The 20,446-nt window shown below is 50.6% G+C and overlaps 2 protein-coding genes across 2 annotated transcripts in view; one reads left to right on the top strand and one right to left on the bottom strand.

The window, feature by feature from the left end:
* Nucleotides 1-316, bottom strand: part of IFT43 (intraflagellar transport 43) — a 43,955-nt gene extending 43,639 nt beyond the window's left edge. Inside the window, exon 1 of the mRNA XM_054275955.1 lies at nucleotides 254-316. Within this exon, the coding sequence (XP_054131930.1) occupies nucleotides 254-307 (54 nt within the window). The 5' untranslated portion in view covers nucleotides 308-316. The remainder of the gene's footprint in view (nucleotides 1-253) is intronic.
* Nucleotides 317-6,307: 5,991 nt separating this feature from the next.
* Nucleotides 6,308-20,190, top strand: TGFB3 (transforming growth factor beta 3). The gene is made up of 7 exons (XM_054275697.1): nucleotides 6,308-6,895; nucleotides 12,268-12,431; nucleotides 13,731-13,860; nucleotides 15,355-15,462; nucleotides 16,244-16,415; nucleotides 16,888-17,041; nucleotides 19,374-20,190. Exons 1-7 carry the CDS (start codon nucleotides 6,412-6,414, stop codon nucleotides 19,530-19,532), a joined length of 1,371 nt encoding a protein of 456 aa, XP_054131672.1. The 5' UTR covers nucleotides 6,308-6,411; the 3' UTR covers nucleotides 19,533-20,190.
* Nucleotides 20,191-20,446: the final 256 nt, after the last annotated feature.

Here is a 20,446-nt window from a genome sequence, read left to right as displayed (position 1 = left end):
CCGCAGCGAGGCGCGGTGCCCTCACAGCGCAGAGGCTTCTCCCGCCGCAGGTGTGAGCCCCGCCGCCCCTCCCGGCCCGCCCAGCCGCGCTGCTCGGCCCCACTGCCGGCCGCTCGGCCCGGCCCGGCCCTTCCGCTGCAAGGTGCCCCACGGCAGCCGTGCCGCCGGCCCCGCGCCCCCTCCAGGCCGCGGTCCGAGGCCCCGGGGCCCCGCTCGTAGAGGCTGGGCCCGCCCCGGCCCCGGGCCCGCTCACCCCGGCGACGCCGCCTCTCCGCGGCGCCTCCGCTCGCTCCGGCTCAGCCTCCATCCGCCGCCGCGGCCGCCGGTGCTTCCGGCGGACAGCCCGCCCCGCCGCCCCGGCAACCGCGGGCACGGCCCCGCCGGCTGCCCCGCGCCGCCCGGCCACCGAGCCCCGCGGGCTGGGCCGAGCACCCGGCGCCTGGCAGCCACGGAGACATCCACCCCTGCAGCACTCTTAACACCTTGGCCTGACTGAGGGGCACACCCGTGCTGCAGCACCTCATGCGGGTACTCTGCTAGCCCTTTCTAGTTCCACTTGCGGTGCGGCAGGCCAGGAACAGTCTGACGCTCTGCCTTCTCCAGCTTGTTGCCGAAGACACTTTTTAAGTTCCCACTAAGGCAGATAAATCCTAGCCTTACACATCTGTCTCATGATAGAGGCTTTAGCCAAAGTCTCCTGATGGCTTCTTATGCTCTTCCCAATTCTCCCTGGCTCTCTAACACAGCTTTCCAGATGGGGCAGCCGGTCCCCAGAGCCCACGGTGGAGGCGGTGCCAAGGATCAAATGTAAGCACAACGATCATTGCACACATGTTTCTCACAAGTGAGTTGGGCAGAGATTTCCACTGAGCTGTATAAAACGACCCCAGTCTGTTTCTTGGCTGGACAGATGTACAGATTAATTGTAAATAAATCTGGGTTTTGGTCCACATGTTTAACAAACATTCAGTTTTCCAGCACTTTGTCCCTTTGCCTATGTTTTTTTTTTCTCCTATCTCACACTCCTCACAATTTTCATCTATCCTCATTAGCCTAAATAATTTCTTCTGCTGCTACAATAGAGAACTGTACCACACCACAAACAACACTGCTAACACTTTGCCATGATGAAAATTGACTCTCTAAGTAAACTTTTAAGCCTCCTAGGAATACCTTTTACTAATGGCACTAGATTTCATTCTATACCTGCTTAGCTTTTGTAGAAGCTCATGTTTTGGCTGAGGAACTTTAAGTCATCTAAATAAATTGTATCAAATAATTCTCCTTTTTTCCATTCCTACTGACATGTTGAAGTACTTGTGCTGTGATGATCTAAGGATTAAGTGAAATAAGATTTGTAGGCAGAGGTAATAACTTTTTATTAGACCAACTGATATAGCTGGAAAAGAGAACATAAAATAAGGGTTTCTGTGCCTGAAAGCTTGTGTGTTTTTTCCAGCTGTATCAATTGGCCTAATAAAAGATATTATCTCCCTTTACAAATCTTGACATGTTCAAGGAATTCAGTAAGTGAGACATGATTTTCCTTTTTTGAAGCCAGGCTCACTGGGCTTTATGAATAATGATCTTCCATATACTTTGTTCTTCTCTTTTAATTCCAGATTCAAGCATTCATGAGGTAGAGAAGGAGTTTGCACCTAGCTCCATGCTTTGCCACCAAGCCCATGGGAATATGGCCCTGCATTTCTCATTTCTCCCCAGCTCCTCCAAACAGCTGCTGCAACAACAGAGCTGCACAGATGCCAGGAGACAGAAGGGACTGTAGCTCTGGGGTTACGATACACTTACAGCTGACCTTCTGATCCGAAAAAGAGCATCCCAAGAGGAGCATGATAGCATCCAGAGCAATACCTGCTAAAACAGGAAGGCATCCCTGGGGCAGGAATCCTTGGGTAGGACTACATTGCCAGCTGTGCTCCCACACAGGTAGCTGGCAGGGTGATCCTCCCAGAGCCAGGGTAGAGCCATACAGGCTGCCATCCTGGACAGACAGATCAGGAAGCAGCATGACCAGTGCATTCACTTGTGTGGAACTGCCCTCCCCCTCCAAGCTTCTCCTCACAATTCCCCTGGGTCCCCATCCCAGACAGTATACCTGTACTTCCCATTTTCCCCCAAGCTACTCTGTGCTGCTTGCTGCCTACCCCAGGGAGAGAAGTCTCAGGCCAGTTGAGGGAGGGTGAAGTCCATGTGCAGGAAAGAAAACATGTAAAGACTTGGGGAACTGAGCCTTGCCTCAGAATTTTGACTCCTGACTTCAGAGATTCTCAGTGAGAGAGAGGAGCAGATGTGCAGAAAGAACAAAACCTAAAATCTGTCCTACCTCTAGTCCCTCTGAATTTCACTTATTGGATGGGGTTTGTCACCTACCCCTAAAAGTTTTGCCTGCTTGGGGAGGGCAACGGGAGCAAAAGAGTTTTCATCCATCATTTCATGTTGTGGCCAAAGTGGATTTTGCTTGCCTTAAGTGTTGGGGTTACATTTTCTGAACAGTTTCATTCTCCTCTGTCTTACTGGTGACTCCACAGGCAGTATTTGACCCTGGCCCTACATTGGCTCCACTTAACCAACTGAGCCAGGTACCAGGACAAATGTTTGGTGCTGCTGTGGTTGTCCAAAGCTGTTTTCAGTGCTTGCTTTCTGTCCAGCTCAGGTCTGTGGTGCCAGGGTTTCTCTTTCCCAGTGTACAGTTTCAGGTGTATTCTCAGCTCTCAGTCTGCCTTACTTGTTTGGTTCTGCCCTCACTGTAAATCACACTGCTGTCACCCCCTCTAAGCTGAACAGCAAGTGAGAACCTTGCAAGCATTCCTTTCATGGACAAGTTCTCACATCTAAGCACAGACTCCCTCCATCTGGTTTCAACACAAACCTGATCACACAGAATAGGACTAACAGAGTCCCCTACTAGTGCTGTTTACTGTTCATTTCTCCTTGACTGGCAGACATATGAATAGAGCTTGTGTCTGGTCCTCCTATCCATGAGAAAGTCTGGGAAAGCAATCACACTTGAGACCGCCCATATGCTTTTGGTCCTAGACCCCCTTTAAAGCAAGGGCACACACATGTAGTTAAAGCTACAGCTATGGTGGAAAGCCCACATGGCTGCACAATGTCCACCTTATTCAGAGTGGCCAAAGGTTTTCTAAAGCAGGTCTTTGACAGCAGTAGAATTTATGGGATGCAGGGCAATTCCAGTAGCCACAAGTGACACAGCACAGTTCTATCTTCCTCACCCAATCTTCACATCAGGCAGGCAGCCAGAGTCCCAATTTTGATATGGGTCAATTCATTAAAACATTAAGTTCCACTGGGAAGTGAAGCACTCAGCAAAGACTGCTGCTGTATCCTGCTCCACACTGGCAGCTCCAAGCATCTCAGTTTCATTTTTCTGCAGGTTTTTTTTCCTCCATGCATCTCCCAATCTCTAAGGGGTTTTGAAGGAGGGAAACAACTGCAAATATTTTTATTTCTGTAGGCTCAAGAACAAAATCCCTTAACAATTGAAAAGCTTCAAGCAAGACATCCCTCCCTCTGGAAAGTGGAAAGGGCTTTGACAGGCAGCAAAGGCCCACACATTTGCCTGTCTTGATCGCCCAGAGATCAAGACAGAGAACAGATGCTATTCGTGTTACATCAGCTCCAGCTCAGACTGTCAAACCCCAGCCAGAGTTGCCAAGTGTGAAATATTTCCTATGATACATGTTCAGTAGCCCTGTCAGGCTCTCCCTCAGCCTAGCTGGATTACAGCATGTACAAGATGTGCATCCTGTTAATGACTGCTGCTCACAGCCACCAGCATTGCTTCCAGTGCATGTCAGACCATGGGGCTTCCTCACCTCTTTTCAACTCACAGACCAACACTCGCAGCAGAAAGTGAGTGGCCCAGTACTGGAACCAGCAGGACACCTACATCCTTCTCCTATATTACTTCCAAGCAGCAAGCTCTCACTGTCAGCTTGTAACAAAAGTCTGATCTCAGCCATTAGCAATATAACCTTGCATTTTGTACTATTGTATTTCATCCCATTTCTCCTGTATTAGCCTTCAAAATTGCTTACCCCCTTGTATAGGATATCCCAGTCCTCCCCTATATTGACAATGCCTCCAGTTTTGGATAAGCAGCCAATTTGATTAGCACATCCATTTTGGCATGCCAAGACAATTAATAAAACCTGGGCCCAGGACCAGCCTCTGGGAAACTCTCATAATTTCTTATAATTTCTGTACTTATCTCCATCCTAACTAATAACTCACCATGCGGCACTGTAGCAAATGGATTACTGGAGTCCAAAGCAATCAATTTGACTGCATTGAGTGGGACCTCAAACCTGGCAGCAGAGTAGAGGAGATCCCAGTGTGGAAAAGCATCCAAAATTCATTTCAGAAGTGTCTGAGGAGCTCTAGAAACATCCATCCTAACCTACATAATATTCCATGGATACTTAATGTCAACAGTCAGAATTTGCATCTTACTTCAAGTCAAAATTTGCCTGACATCATCTTGAAGCTACTAGATCTTGTTACATCTTTGTTGCTCCATCAAAGAACTCTTAATTCCTCTTCCCCAAGCAAAGCACAAGCAAACAGTGAGCAGCTCACCCTTACATCTCCTCAGAGCTGCACAAAAAGGCTCACAGGGCATCCAGCACCCCCAGCTGCCTATGGATTCTCTGTTCCACATTCCATGTCTTGGGTTAGCCACTGTCCTGTGAGCTTGCAGTGCTCTCCCAGCCCAAGGCCCCCGAACACGCAGGTAAGGGAAGGCTCCCCGCAGCTATGCCCAGTGTTTCCAGCTGCAGCGTTGCCTGCTGTTGCTGGACACCACCGCTCCAAGGGGCCACATGCCACCGGGGCCCCACCTCTCCCAGAGCATAAAGATCTTGCTTTATGCAAGAGGACTTGCTTCCGCAGAGAGTTCTGCCCACATCCCCCTTTGCTCACAGCCTCGCAGGAGCTGTCCCTGCCCCACTTTTCCAACGCACTGCCAACCCTCGGCAGCGCTGCCAGTGCTGTGAGCGGCTGCCATGGGTTGGGGAGACACAAAGCCGCTGGCTCAGGGGCTGCCCCTCTGCTGGCTCCGGGAGAAGGGCTGGGTGCTGGGGGCAGGGTCCTGGTGATGCCAAGAGAAGAGACTCCTGGTCTCGCTCGCTCCGCGGACCAGGAGCTCCTCTCTGGTCTCTCCGGCCCAGCCCGCGGCACTGAGGCAAGAGGCCGGTGTGGCCGTAGTGAGGGCACGCCCCGGGAGAGAGACCCGAATGGGCCCGAGTTATGAATTACAACCCCATGCACGGCCGGTGCTTTGTCTCCCGCCTGTCGGATGCCCGACGCAGCCCCTTCACCGCAGCGAGGGCCGCCGTGACCGGATACCCCCCGGAGCTCTGGTTGCCACCTGCTTTCAGGGCCCAGGGGCATCGCCCTGACCCTGCCAGCACCGCGTTCGGCCCGCGGGGCCGCCAGTCCCGCCGCAGCCCCCCGTCCGCAGCGCGGCGGCCGAACCCCGCCGCTCGGCCCCTCCCTCCCTCGGAAAGAAACTACATCAGGAAAGTATTCGGGGTATTTTTAGCGGCTTTTAATGCGATTTCGCAGCTGGAAGCGGGAGGGGCCTCCCCGCGCCGCCCGGACCACCGCGAAGGGCCCGCCCGCCGCCGCGCGAGTGCCGCCAGCAGGGGGCGCCAGCACGCCGCTGGCGGAGCGGTGCGGCGGCCACGTCGGAGGGCGCGCGGGGCCGCCCCGCGCCGCGGGGCCCGGGGTGCGCGGGGCGAGGCGGCCCCGGCGAGCGCGGGGGGTGGCGGAGGCGGGGGAGAGGGGGGGAGCGGCGGGGGCTGCGCGGCTGCTGGAGCCATTAGCGCGGGGCTGGCGCGGCCGAAGGCCGGGCTTGGAGCTCCCTCCCCCGCCCGAGCCCCGTCCCGGGGACGTCATGGGAGGGAGGTATAAAATTTCAGCGTCGGGGCCGGGGGAGCGGCAGTGTGCGCGGGCGGGCCGGTGTGGAGCGGTGTCGGTGTACGGACCAGGGCACGACGGTCAGCGGAGCCCACGGGCGCGGCGGACGGCCCGGCGGCAGCGCTGCCGGCTGGGCGAGAAGCGCGGCGGTGCCACGCTCCCGGGCCCCAAGGGCCGGGCGCCGGGCGATGTAGGGCGCGGGGCCCGGCGGGGGCATGAATGGTGCAGCGAGAGGGGCGGGCGCGGCGCTCCCCCCGCGGTGGCGGGGCGGCGCGGGCCGCTGACACGTGCGGCGGCGCGGCGCGGCGGGGCGCCCCCTGCTCCGCGGGGCGCGGGGCGGCGCATGGGGAAGGAGCGCGGCGCGGCGAGGCACGGCGCCTGCCGCTTCTCCTTGCGGAGCGCTGCCAGCTCTTCCTGGAAGTCCTGAGTCGCGCACGGCGCAGTGAGTTCATGCACCTCCTCGCCAAGCCTCAGCCTGCGGGTTCTGGGGAGGCTGCCGTCAGCACACCGCCCGGTCCCCCGCGCCCTGTCGCCGCCGCTCGGGGGTCTCTCCCGGAGGCCCCCGCCGCCGCCTCCTCACACATGAAGATGTACGTGCAAAGGGCTCTGGTGCTGCTCTCCCTGCTGAGCTTCGCTACCGTGAGCCTCTCGCTGTCGTCCTGCACCACCTTGGACCTGGACCACATCAAGAAGAAGAGGGTAGAGGCCATCCGAGGGCAGATCCTGAGCAAGCTGCGGCTCACCAGCCCGCCGGAGACCGTGGGGCCGGCCCATGTGCCCTACCAGATCCTGGCCCTCTACAACAGCACTCGGGAGCTGCTGGAGGAGATGGAGGAGGAGAAGGAAGAAAGCTGCTCTCAGGACAACACCGAGTCAGAATACTATGCCAAAGAGATTCATAAATTTGACATGATCCAGGGCCTCCCCGAACACAGTAAGTGCGGGACTCCCCCCGTGCCGGCCGGGGTGCCGCGCCCGCGGGGCAGAGTGCCCGGGATCCCGGGCGCGGGGGAGGGGCGGCCAGCGGGGCCGAGGGGCGCCGGGCCCCCGCCGAAGGGGCCGCTTCCCCGGCGGGGCGGAGGGCGCGTCTCCGCCCGGCCGCGCTCGGTGCGGAGGTGAGCGGGAGCCGCGGGGCGGGGGGCGCTCGGCACGGCGCGGGGCTTGGCCGGCAGTGGGGACGGTGGGTGGCGGGGTCCCGGAGCGGCATCGGCCCAGGCAGCGGCGAGCCGAGCCCGTGCCTAGAAGCCCGTGCCTAGAGCCCTGACATCAGGACGAGGCGGGGAGGGCAAGCCGTGCGGGTGGCGGGGTGAATGCTGCGCACCGGGCGGGGAGACAGCGCAGGTCTGCTGTTTGGGTGACAGCAGGTATTCGGCCTCCTCCCTGCTGAAGCTCCAGCGCCTGCCGCAGAGATACAGGCAACTGCCCGGTCCGTGCAGCACCCGCGGCGGCAGTCAGAAGGTGGAGAGTTGCTTGCTGAGGAGACTGCTGCTTGGAGGACGCTGATGAAGGTGTTACTCAGATAGTGTGAGCGTTCAGAGAGTGAACAGAAGACAACAGGGATGCAGAGCAGGTGTAAAGCAGACAGTGATGCCAAAGGGACCCCCAAGGGAACACAGGCGTTGAGGAAACATGACAGATGTTGAGCAGGTGTGGAGCAGATGATGAGCAAGTCCAGATGTGGACGCTAAACAGATTCAGGTGCAGAAGCTGAGCAGATACAAAGACAGACTGAGCAGACATGAACTCAAAAGCAGATTGCAGATGCTGAGCACATGTAGACACAAGCAGTCATTTTGGTTTGTTTGGGATTCCTTAGAATTGGAAGATGCAGTCATACCACTATCCAGGGTGTTCTCCTGTGATGTTGTGCCATCCTGGGGACAAGATTTGAACACCAGCAGTTTTGGGGAGGAGCTGTGACTTGGTGGAGGCAGCCACAGAATGCAGTTACTCTGCCAGGTTTATGTTAATCTTGACATATGATGAGCTGGAATAAGCTACAATTTGGTAATGCAACAAATTTTACTTAATCTCTAGCAGACTGCATTCCATATGGTTATATGATTAGCTCTTAGCTCAGGAGACACTGAGATTCAAGGAACAGAAAGGGCAAAGGTTACCTGTATTTCAGCAGTTTTGATCTACTGAAGTGTCCTTTGTGAAACTATAAACATATATTATGGGAAAACCAAGTGTCTGCAAAATAGCACAGCCACACTATGCACTATGCATTTTGGGAGGAAGGAGGTGGGGAAAACAAAAAGCACAACAGTGGCAAATGAAGTTAGGGGTGTGGATTTGGCTAAAATTGAGGAGAAAGTGGAATGAAGAAACAGTGCATGAAAAGGAGTGATGAGTAGGGATTGTGGCTTTGGGAAAATTCCTGTAGAAACGATCCTGTCCCGTGTGCCCATAGGATACTAGGTTCAAAAAACCAAGTAGTGCTGAGATTAAATTTCTGGGAGTGGGCAGTGTAGATACCACCACCCAGAGAAAGAGGGAACTTTGTAATTTGGTCCCACTGGGGGAGACTAGCTCCAGACAGATTGTGGTGGCAAGAGACATGCTCTCTTTGAAACCTGGGGAGTTTCATTGCTTACACCATGGCTGAATTTGGCCCCGCATCTTCAGAAGTGGCTGATGTTCAACTTTCCCATGACTCTGTCACCGTGCCAGGTGGTGATCTAAGAGCATGCTCTGAGCCAAAGCCAGTCTCCTGGGGGGGTGGGGGGGGGGGGAAGGGGAGGACTACTCCATTGAAGGAACTGCAGTGATGATACAGACGAGTCTGAAATGTGTGCACACTCACACAAACTGTTCTAGCTCCAGACTATTAGTCAACTGTCATATTGGCTCAGAGAACTCATCCTTTTCAAAGATGCAAAGCCCAAAAGTGAGGAGAGCTGAGAAGCAAAAATAGAAGATGAGAGAGCCAAGTTCTCCATCCCTTCTCTGAGCTGCTTGGTGACTCACAGAATGGTCTTTTCCCCTGTGCCTCTCAGGTACACTGCCTCAATTTAAAGGGATTTTCTTTCAGAGAATAACTTAATTTGACCAGCCATTCACTTCAGGGATCTCATAAAACTCATGTGACCAGATTTGACTTGGTTATGTTCAAGCTTGAGAAGCATCTGCAACAGTCCTGAAAATAGCTTTTTGCTTACCTTCCTGAGGGAAAAACAGATGCCATTTTCCAAGGCAGCTTGAGAGACAAGGCAATTAAAGTCATGGGTCACTAGGGCCAAGCATCTATTCCCCCCAAACCTGCCACCTGCAGAGTTGCAGATGGATCAACTTTCTTCTCTAAATTTATGCAGCTTTGGCATGAAACACCTTGGTGATTCAGAGGTATAATACAGCATGAGGCAATACCTGCTCACAGCTAGCCTACCCTTCCTTCTCATCAAACTTGAACTGCACAGCCATCAGCCTTCCTGGGGCTTGCCAGAAACAACAGCTGTTTCTGCTGGAAACAACTGCATGTGGTGAGCCTGCAGCTCATGTAGAGCAGTGGTAGGAAGGTGGAAGGTCCCGAAAGAACCTGCTCTCTCTATCACATCATCCACACAAGGAGGCTGCTGGTCTCATCACTGGTGCAGTGAACAGCTCTGGGCGTGACTCCACAGTAATAGCTGGGTCCAGTTGTGAGGCTGTGTCACACCAGACAGCCTGGCATGGGTGCACAGGGTGTCCAGGGTCCTGGTCTCCAGGCTTGGTTACTGCCACTGAGAGCTGTGCACTGGGAGAGCTTGCAGGAATATTGCCTCCAGGCTTTGTTCTGTGCTGGTGGTGAACAGGTCTGGATTCCAGTGTGATTAACACACCTCAGCTGGGTCTGGACCAAATTCCCTGAAAAATCCCCTTGCTCCCTTTGCCTGTGACCTCGTGCAAAAAAGCACTTTGCCCCAAAGCTGTCAAGTTTCCTGGGAGTGAGACCTCTATCCTGAGCCCTGTGCTAAGAGAAACAGGCTCTAGCCTCCCAGGGCTTGGAGTGAAACACCGAACACAGCCTCATTTCTGCATCACAGAGGGCTTGTCCCCAGGGTACAAAGGGAACATGACACTTTTAGGGAAGGGAAAAGAGCTATTACTGTTTTCATTGGGAAGGTCTCCCAAGAGCAGCACCTTGATGGTGAAGTAGGTAGAAAGCAATGTGGCTCTTTCTTTCACAGCAGGTGAATTACAATAGATGTAATGTCTTATCACCATGGCTGTCTAATTTAGCCAAAAACATTAAGGAGATGATAACACATTAGATGTCTTTCATCAGCTCTGTGCTGTTTGGACCATATTTGCAGCCTCTAAAGAGATTGTCAGAAAAAGCACTGCTGTAGGAAACATACTGAGCCGGACTGACCAGTGGTCTGATGCAAAAAGGCATTTCTAATGATAATTGGGACACCCCTTACAGCCAGGCAGTCAGGTCTGAAATGAAAGGGCAGGCTGTTAACAGCACTATTAATAGGGCTAAATATGCAAAGCAGCTTCAGGGGCTATTGAAACACAGTATCTGCCAAGCTCTAGGACACAGAACAGTAATCAGTGTTATACTTCAGCTAGAAGATGTCTTTGGGCACTTAATGAGAACTTGGGTTTTTGGTGGGCTTTTCTGCAGCATCAAGCCTTGAATTGGTCACAGGGCTGGAGTGCCCACAGAAGGAATATGTGTGTGGCTGGGGGTACTCCTTGTGTTGCAGGGTTCTTGGGCTGGGCTGGGCAGGCCAGCTCGTGCCTGCAGTGGGATCCGGTCTCCTGGGATGTGTCTCCTCTTCAATAACAGCCAGAGACTTTCCTGTGTGGGAATGCTGATCTATTCAGTAGTACTAATGACAAAACCCCCTCCAATTAAAGCCCAATATCAGCATCTGGTCATTAGCATATTGAGTAAAATTTCAGCACCCTAAAAACACATCCTTGAAAACTGGCAGGGTCCTGCTTGCTGAATTTGTGTGTAGCACAAGAGGAAGATCTTAATCTCCATTGATATGAGTGTACATCAGTGTTGCTGAAATCAGAATTTGGCATGGGAGGTGAACCTCTGCAGTCAGGTGCTGTTTCACACTATCCCATTTCCAGAAGCTGTTTCTCAGGGGAGATATGTATGGTGAGATCAAAAAAAAGGGCCTGCAGGACTTCAGGAATGTAACTTGAAGGTTGTTCCAGCTAGGGCTTCTAGCCTATTTGTCAAAGACTGGAACCATGCCTGGGAACAGGTGATAGTTTTTCTTTCTGTTTCTTTCTGTTTGTTTGTTTAGAAGCAACTTAAATATCAGCAGATATAAGAGCCTCCTGCTGCATTGGACAACAGTCAGAGGTCATCTGAGAGGCTCTGCAGGGCTGCAAACAAACCTGCATGTGGATATGGAGCAGGAGCTGCTGTGTCTTGTTTGCAGGAAGCTTTCACAATGTTAGAGACTTGAAGGCTAACAAGGTCAATAGGAGAGAAATGACAGCAACAACAAAGACTTCCATGAGACCAAAATGGTTCCTTTGAAGAAAGTGTTACTTGCTATTGAGGACTCTGTTTTGGACACTAAAGGTTTTGCCTCCTCTCTTTTGAGGCACCTGTGAAATGGGTTTTTCTGTTCAGCAGGCACACATGGAAGCAGAAAATTGCTGTATTATTTCCTGCTCATGTGTATCTCCACAGGCCCAGTACTATTAATGAATTCCTTCTCCATTTCATGAGTGAGAACCAATTTTAAACCCCAGTTCTTTCAGTACACATTGGATAATCACTGCCCTAAAGAGTCTTTGACACCTCATGCTTTGTGGTTTTTGACACTGGGTGGTTTCCACTCTAGGAGGCAATGTCAAGATTTGTAAAGTGAAGATTCAGCAGCAATGGGATCACTTTGTATGCAGCTTCATGTCTCCATCATGAGCAGCGTAACAGCATCCTAGTTGCTGGGAATAGGCCCCACTAACTGCAAGTGAGATTGTCCCATTGCCTGGACTGGGGTTGTCATTTTGGATGCAGCCAACTCATGAGTATTAGCAACGTTTGATGAGCAGAGTTGGAAGACATAATAATAAACATACTGTGGTTGATCTCCACTGATTCTTCATCTTGTAGCATTGAAGTAATGATGGCAGTAGTGGGAATGTTTGCAAAATGTTGCAATGTAGACCAAATTTGAGTGAATTCATCCTGTGTTATCTTGAGCTAGGTAGCCATGCTTCACAGGTGGCAAGACTTTTGAATGACAAGTCTCTACTGGAAAGCTCTTTCTCAAACAATACTTAATTCAGATCCTGCCCCTCAGAGATGTGATTCTCAGTGTTTCTCTATTTTTTTTCTCCTAGATGAGCTGGGCATTTGTCCAAAAGGTGTCACCTCCAATGTGTTCCGCTTTAATGTGTCATCAGCTGAGAAGAACAGCACCAACCTATTCCGGGCTGAGTTTCGGGTGCTGCGCGTGCCCAACCCAAGCTCCAAACGCAGTGAGCAGCGCATTGAGCTCTTCCAGGTGAGTATTCTTATCATCTTCCCCAGTGTCTGAGCCCAGAATACCTTGGCTCCTTAATGATTGTCTCAGCTGATATGTGGAAGCCCATAAAAGAGAGAAGAAAGTGCATGCTGTAACCCAGGCCTCTTCCACCATATGCAGTGATACAGTCACCTTCCTTTCCTTTTACCATGTGGTGCTGCCCTTTTCCCACTTGGAAGGGGAAGCCCCTCATCAGTGGAGCAGCTCTGACCCTTCTGTCACATCATGTGTAGGACCCTTGGCAGTCTTACTGCTTTGACTCTTGCAGATAGTTGGTGCTAATTCAATGGATGGAGCTCTCTGTCTTGTCACTGATTTACTAGAAAAACAGTGCTTGCTTTCAATGTTTTCTTCAGCAGTAGCTCCCCAGAAGCACAATTCAGGCCACCTGTACTTATCTGGAGTTTTTTTTGAACCTAGGGACTGACAGAATAAGGTATGGTTCAGGCTTGGAAGTATATAGGCTGAACTGGAAGGTAATAGGCTGAACTGGACCACCTAATGATACAGCTTAGCATCCAGGCAGCACATTCCCACAGGCTCATGTCTGTTCACTTTTCCATAAGAGTGCAGCTAAAATTGTGTCTGGGTGGCACTTCTTGAAGACTTCCTGGAATCCAGCATCAAAGGTCAGAGCAATTCTCTACCAGATGACACAACTGACAAGGAGGTGTTCTCAGAGCTTCTCCATAGGTTCAGTGGTCTGTGGGTCTGCCAGAAGGAACACCTTGAATGTGCTGTGGTTGTTTGTCTGGAAGTGGACAGAGATGTCAGAGCAGAGGCAGAGGTGTCCAAACCTGAACAGCCCTTTTGTGTTCTGACAAAAGTTGAAGAGTGTAGGACACCTGAAAATGCCACAGGAGAACTCAATAAATTGGCTTCCTAGGCAGGTGACTTGTGGCCAGATACTGCATTTACCACTGGTGGTTCTACTCTGAAATCCAGATCCATATTCCACAGCTGCATACAAAAACAAACCCATCCATTAAATGAATTGCCACGTGCTTCTGCCTCTCTCTGTGTCCCTAAACAATTATCAGCTCAGAGAGGTGGGCTGCTTAGGATACAGAAATAAGCACTGTGTAGATCTCTGGAGTTCAAGTTGGTTGTGAAGCATGTCCTTCTCACCTGACCCAGGGTATTCCTGGTGTCTCACTTGCCAAGACCAACTTTCTGAATTAGTTTTTAGCAAGCTATGGGAAAAAAAAAAAGACTAAAGGCTATCCCTTCCTTCTGCATGGCACTGGCTGATTTTTTCCACCACTCCTTCTGCCACAGATCCTTCGGCCAGACGAGCACATAGCGAAGCAGCGGTACCTCAGCGGCAGGAATGTGCAGACACGGGGCTCCCCTGAGTGGCTGTCCTTCGATGTCACCGAGACCGTGCGTGAGTGGCTCCTGCACAGAGGTAGGGCTCTTAGCTGCACTGTGGGCCAAGGCATCCACAGAAAGGGGGTTCAATGCTCACAAAAGTATCTTTCTGCTCCTGTTGCAGGAGCTTGGTTCACAGAGAGGACAGGTTCTTTCAGTCTGAGAACAAGGTTTCCTCCAGAGAGCCTCCTCAATGTGTGACATTTGCTATATTCCTGCCTCTTATCCTGGAGGCCCCACCACGTAGCTCTGTGGGCTGAGTCAGAACAAGGATTTATTCCTTGGAGGAAATTCTTTACAGCTAAGCCCAGAGGGGGACCCCTCTGCTTGCCTAAATGATCATAGAAAATGACAAATGCTTTGCTTACATTTTCATGTGAATTAGAGCAAATGTAGTATAGGAAAAAGCAGCAAGGATCCTGGTTTATTTAGCTGTGTACAGCTTGTCAGGTATAAATGTGAGGAAATACCAGAGGCTGACACACCTAGACAGCTGGAGGCTTTAACACTGCAGAGAACACACCTCTGCCAGTGCTGGACAGCCCAACAGATAGTTACAGGGCAGTTCCCAGCAAAAACACTGACCCCATTCACAGCTGGAGCACAAGGCATCACCACTCACAACTGGACTGGTGTACACAGATAGAAGCTAGGTGCCACTGAAGACTGGAATGCAGGTACTGGCAAGCAGCTGCTCCCTGGAAGGGTAAGCTGTGAGCTTGCAGGCTCCTCCTATTTCAAGCAATCTAAGTTGTGCCCTGATGGCTGAAGCTCAGAGCTGGCACTGCAGCAAGCTCTGGACAGGCACACTAGCTGACAAGACATCACAAAGTATATATGGTGCTAGGCACCTTGTCAATGCCCCAGGAAGCCAGATGTTTTAATTCATGGCACAACATAAAAAAGGAGCTTTCATAAGAGTTTTATGTTCCTGTAGTCAGGCCCACACAGCACGACTGCTCCAGGAAGTTATTATGAAAGTAGATTTGCCTCTGGAAAGTCTGTGTGATTTAGACTGCTAGCAGTTCAATAAAACAGGAGGTTCCAGCTGCTGAGAAGAATGCTTCCAGTAAAATTACTTGTCCACATCCAACTTGCTTATTTTCAGATTTCTCCTTCAGACACTAAGCAGAAGGCAGAAACTAGGTACTGAGGATTGTGAAACTGATTTAAGATACCAAAAGCCAGCTCTTCAAAATACTTGTTTTCCCAGGGAAGCTCCTTGAAGCTCACAAATGGTTTTGGATGCTGAATAGCCTAAAAAAAAGTAACAAGAAGCACCCTTCCTACCTCTCCAGAAAGTTCCTTTTAGCAAGAACAAGGTTTTTGGCAAAGGTGAAGCTAGTGGATTTTTCTTCCTGTTCTTCCCAAGGCAGCATCTGTTCCTCAACTCTGATAACACTCCTGACTTTGAGACCAACCCATTGTCATGGGGTTAGCACAGCTGTGTAAAACTTGCTTAAAACTTCTTTATGCCAGGAGCTGTCCCAGCTGAGAAAGACTGTTTCTCACAGAGTCATCTTCTTTGCAGAGTCCAACCTTGGCCTGGAAATTAGCATACACTGTCCTTGCCATACTTTTCAGTCCAACGGGGACATCTTGGAGAATTTGCATGAAGTCCTGGAGATCAAGTTCAAAGGTGATAAAGAGCTGGCTTAGGGGAGGTTGTTGGGGAAGGGAAAGCCTCAAGCATATAAAGAAAAAAATGAGGTCTTGATTTGTGTATTCAAGCACTTCACATTGCGTAACATTTGTCTTAAAACGTATCTGGGTTTGCGTGTTCATTATATGGGTATATCCACTATATACATAGGTTACAAAAAGAAGTAAGGGCAGGCTGGGTGGGTTTGCATGAGTGTCTGCAGAAAGGAGTAATTTTATATTTCAGTGTCTCTCTGGGAAATTCAACTTGATGCCTTCTCAGATTTCCACAGAGGCTCTACTCTGCAGTTAGAGTGACTGAAACACAAGGAAGTTAGGCATCCTGTGTGAGGTGGCCCAGAGAGTCAGTGGCTTGGCTGGCCTAAGAACTAGGAACCTCCTGGCTTGCAGCCCTGGGCAGCAGCCACTGGCCCCCACAGGCTCCATTTCTGAGGCTGTTCCGCAGAGTGCCAATTATCTGACATCTTCTTTAAACCATTCATCTTCCTGCCTATCCTGGGATTCAAGCCAGGAGTGAGCGGATGGATTAATGGCCCCACCAGCAGTTTGCAAATGGTAAAACAGGTGGCCCGTAAGCCTCTATTTCAGGCCTGCAACAGTCAAATTTACCAGAAATAAAGGGGTCTCTGTGAGGGAAGAAGTAGACATGGTGCCTGAACCTGGTTCAAGAACAAGCATGAGAATGTTAAATTGAAAGGTCTTGTTGCGTTCTCCACTTCCACGCTGATTTCTTCTTTGTGGATCCTCTTTTTCTGAAGGCATTGACAGTGAGGATGACTATGGCCGTGGGGACCTGGGCCGCCTGAAGAAGCAGAAAGACTTGCATAATCCCCACCTCATCTTGATGATGTTACCCCCACATCGACTGGAGAGCCCTGTGTTGGGAAGCCAAAGAAAGAAACGGGCCCTGGATACCAACTACTGTTTCCGGTAATTGAGAAGGGATCCTGCTGGGACCCCATGCCTGAGGCAGGCAGGCCTGGTGAGACTCCATGCCACCGGAAAAGGCAGAGCCCTCCAGGGGGTTGTGTGTCACCGTGGTGTCACAAGGGCCACTGGCCAGCTCAGCAGAGTTGTTCTGTGCTTCTGGCAGAGCCACTGGTTCAAAGAGATCCACAAGCACCTTCCAGGAGCACAGGCTGGGCAGGATAAGCAGCAGCCCAGTGCCAGTTGCTGGGGCAGCTGGGTCCTGCCTGGCAGGGGTGGTGGGAAAGCTGCCTGCCAGCAGCAGTGCCCCTGGGCTGCCACCGCTGCCTGGCTGTGCTGCTCCTGGTGCTTGGCACACGCAGCCACCATGTGCCACCAGCACTGCTGCTATGAGTCCTTCTGCTCAGGAAGCTGCAGCTCACAACTGCATGAAGGCCCCCCTTTAGATTCACTGTGCTTCACTACTGTGTTTCAGGAACCTGGAGGAGAACTGCTGCGTGCGTCCTCTGTACATTGATTTCCGACAGGACCTCGGCTGGAAATGGGTCCACGAGCCCAAGGGCTACTTTGCTAACTTTTGTTCAGGCCCTTGTCCGTACCTCCGCAGCGCAGACACCACTCACAGCACGGTACATCCACTAGATTATCCTGCCAGGGCTTGTGGCTATGATTGTCTTCCTCCCTAAGTCTGATCAATATCCAGTCTTTTCAAAGCAGCATAAGCAGTTCAGATCAATATTTGTGAAAAACCTTCCAAGGAAACTGCAGAAAAAAGCCTGGGTGGTTCAGCAGGGAAAATGTGCTTGCTTTGGAGTCAGTACTGATTCTGCTTTCAGGCAAATCTTAATGAGGAAGATGCTGTTGTCTCTTAGATAAAGAGCAGAACTGATGGTTTTAGGGTACTTACTTGGCAGTTGCCATAGTATTAAGTGAATTGTTCACATCAAACATCAGTTCTGGTAATTACCTTCTTCCTAAATTTCTCCTGCAGTTTGCACGGGACAGAGGATTTTTCTACACTCTGTGCCAGGTTGTCATGAAAAACTGTTGTGCAATGGCATATGCCTGCCATCTGCTCCTAAAGGGGCAGCTATAGCTCAAAAGTGTAGGGAAATCCATGTCCATTTCCAGAAGTGAACACAGCCACTCAGTAGGATATCCTTTTTCACAGTATCCTTTCCAGCTGCATAAATCCTACCTGACCTACAGCAGGGAGGAGGCTACTAGGCAGTGAGATTTTTGAGTGAAAACTTGGCAGAAAGCAAATGTCTTTAGGTAACTTAAGCACAACCTCTGGTCAGCCTTTGGGAAGAATGCAGTCTGAGCCTGGCTAGAGCAAAAAAAAAATAAAAGTAATAGAATAACACAGGCATGGGAGAAGTATTGAGAGAAAGAGACAGATTAAGGATCAGACAGTCCACTGCTGAAGCAGGAAAAGTCAGAGGAAAATCCTGTGTGCTTCTGCCCACAAGAGTCAAAAAGCAGCAATCCAGATAATGCAACAGCTCACTAGCAAATTAACTTCAGATTTCATTAAAAAAATTACTGGAAAAAACAGATTCAGCTGAAGAACAAATAACTAGGTAAGGATGATATTTCAGAAAAGATGCTAACATTTTTTTGACAGTCTGCATAGCAGTAAGGTTCAATGAAGCTCAAGGACTAATATCAGTGGGAACAGCTGATCTGTGGGAATGAAGAAGTGAACAGATGCTGGGCAGTAACCACAAGACAAAGCAAGGGAATTAACAGCTTTGAAAGGGTAATGGGCATGTAGCTTTACCATCTGGTTGTCCTGAGAAGCTCTCCAGAAGGTAACTGGACTGAATCAGTGTGAGAGAAAGGAGACTTTAGAATGACTCCTAATGATCTTAAACAAGAAAGGAAATGAGCAAGCGTTAAGGTCAGTGAAGTGATCAAAGAAAACTTTAGAACAATATAGCTGCTGACAGTTTGCCAGCAACACTTAGGAAAGACATGATGAAAAGAAAACTCACCAGTCTGTTTAACTTGCTGTTGAGTAGTGGCTCAGAGCACATGATACCCTGTGGTACAGCCAGGGCTACTTTGCTTAGGATCCCAGAGAGTTTCTACCACAACAATAGTGATTCCATGGGTCTAGATGATAGAACAGGATGTATCCTTAGCACCTCTCATCTCCAAAGACTGTAAAGTACTTCAAATGGAATGTGCCAGACCCTGTCATTTATACCAGATAAGCACTGAAGAGACCACACTAGTGCAGGTGAGATCATGCTCACTCCTGAGAAGTGGTCACCTCTGGCAAGAAATGTGGCAACTGTTCTGTAGTGGTTACATGGCTGTAGTGTAGAGTCATCTGTGGGCTGGGGCCAGCTGGGAGGAGAAATCCAGTGGGGTCCCACAGGACTGTCCTGGCTCCAGTATTACAGTGTCATGACTTGGAGGATGGAGTGGAGGGACAAAGCATCAGACAGTTCAAAGCTGGGAGGGAATTGTGGATACTTGAGAGGACTGGCATCCATCCAGTGCTATCTGGAGATGTTGGTTGAAATAAGCAGCACTGATATTCTTTCTTCTGGCTTCTTTAATAGAATCCAAGAGAGCATGGCCCCAGGCTGGTTACACCCAACCTTGTTAAAAGCAAAAATTGTGACACACTGCTGTACCAAATTAGAGATGAAAGGAGACAACTACTTGCACTCCTTCAACCCTTAGGCATCAGTCACAGGGAGCAAGGGTATTACCATTAGGAAAAAAAAAAACCAAAAACTCTTAACAGTCAGGCCAGGGCAGGTGAGACCATTTAGAAGCAGGCCATGATCAGGAAGTGACAGGGGAGTATTACTCATCTCAGGGAAATACCCTCTGATGAGTCTAGTGCAAACACCTCAAGACTTGTTGACTTGGCAGCCCCTTCCTGTCCTCAAGTAACTTAAACGTATTCCTGACCTTGTCACAACATTTCCTTTGTTCCTGCAGGTGCTGGGTTTATATAACACGCTGAACCCTGAGGCATCTGCTTCGCCCTGCTGTGTTCCCCAGGACCTGGAGCCACTCACTATCTTGTACTATGTTGGGAGGACCCCCAAAGTGGAGCAGCTCTCCAACATGGTGGTGAAATCCTGCAAATGCAGCTGAAAGGCCCCCTGGCCCACCCAAAGCCAAGGAAAAAACTGTCAGCACCCACTCTCCTGCTCCCAGGCTAACACAAAGAGAACTGGGGGTCAGAGACTACGCATGCTGAGGGCCAAGTGCCAAACCTTGAGAGTCTGGCAGCCCTTGGGGATTTCTTCTGGAACACTCCTTGGTCGTCTTGGCAGTGTAATATTCCTTCTAGGAAGTACTTTGGTGACACAAAGGCCACACTCTCCAAAATGGCTGGACAGTTGATGCGGAAGAAAAGGATAATGTGGAAGAACTGCAGTGTATTTGAATGCTAGGTGGTTGAGATGGGAAAGCAAGAGAATGAGAAAGCAGGTGAAAGGAAGAATGGAAAAGGGGAGATGTTTTCTATTCTTGCTTTAGCTATTTTAAGACCACAGCCCTCCCCATTAGCCTGAAGTATTAAAGGTTTTCCCTGTAGGAGGAATTTTTGAAGGTTTCCTTAGAGAAGGAAAATGCACCAAGCAGGGAAGCTGCTAAGAGAAGTGCTCAGAGATAAACTTTAGACTTTTGTTCCTCAGAGCCGTGCTCCAGGAGTCCTGCAACTGAAACTGTGTCTGCAAAAACCTCTAAGTTCAGTTGACAGATCCTGGCTATTGGGTTCCAAATGCAAACTGCAAGGCTCCCAGTCAGCCTACCGAGGGTGGGCAAATACAAGGAAAGAGGGTGCTGAGTCCATTTTCAGAGGGACTGAAGTCTCCATTCAGCTCTTTTAGCTTCCTGGAGTTTCTAAGAGATGATTTCGGGGTCAGAGCAGGAGCATCTGTGGGTACCTGATTACTGGGCCTATTCATTTGTGATCTGACACACCCTGAGGACCTCTTGTCTGTTGTGGTTTGTGAGGTGCTTTGGGGTGTTCTGCACCTGTTCTGCATGATGACCTGAACTTG

Source organism: Melozone crissalis, unplaced genomic scaffold (assembly GCF_028551555.1).
Source record: "Melozone crissalis strain CALT ecotype California unplaced genomic scaffold, PUWL_Pcris_2 ptg000018l_1, whole genome shotgun sequence".
NCBI classification, from domain to species: Eukaryota; Metazoa; Chordata; class Aves; order Passeriformes; family Passerellidae; genus Melozone; species Melozone crissalis.
The sequence above is the reverse complement of the archived record's forward strand: the minus strand, read 5'-3'. Positions and strand labels throughout refer to the sequence as shown.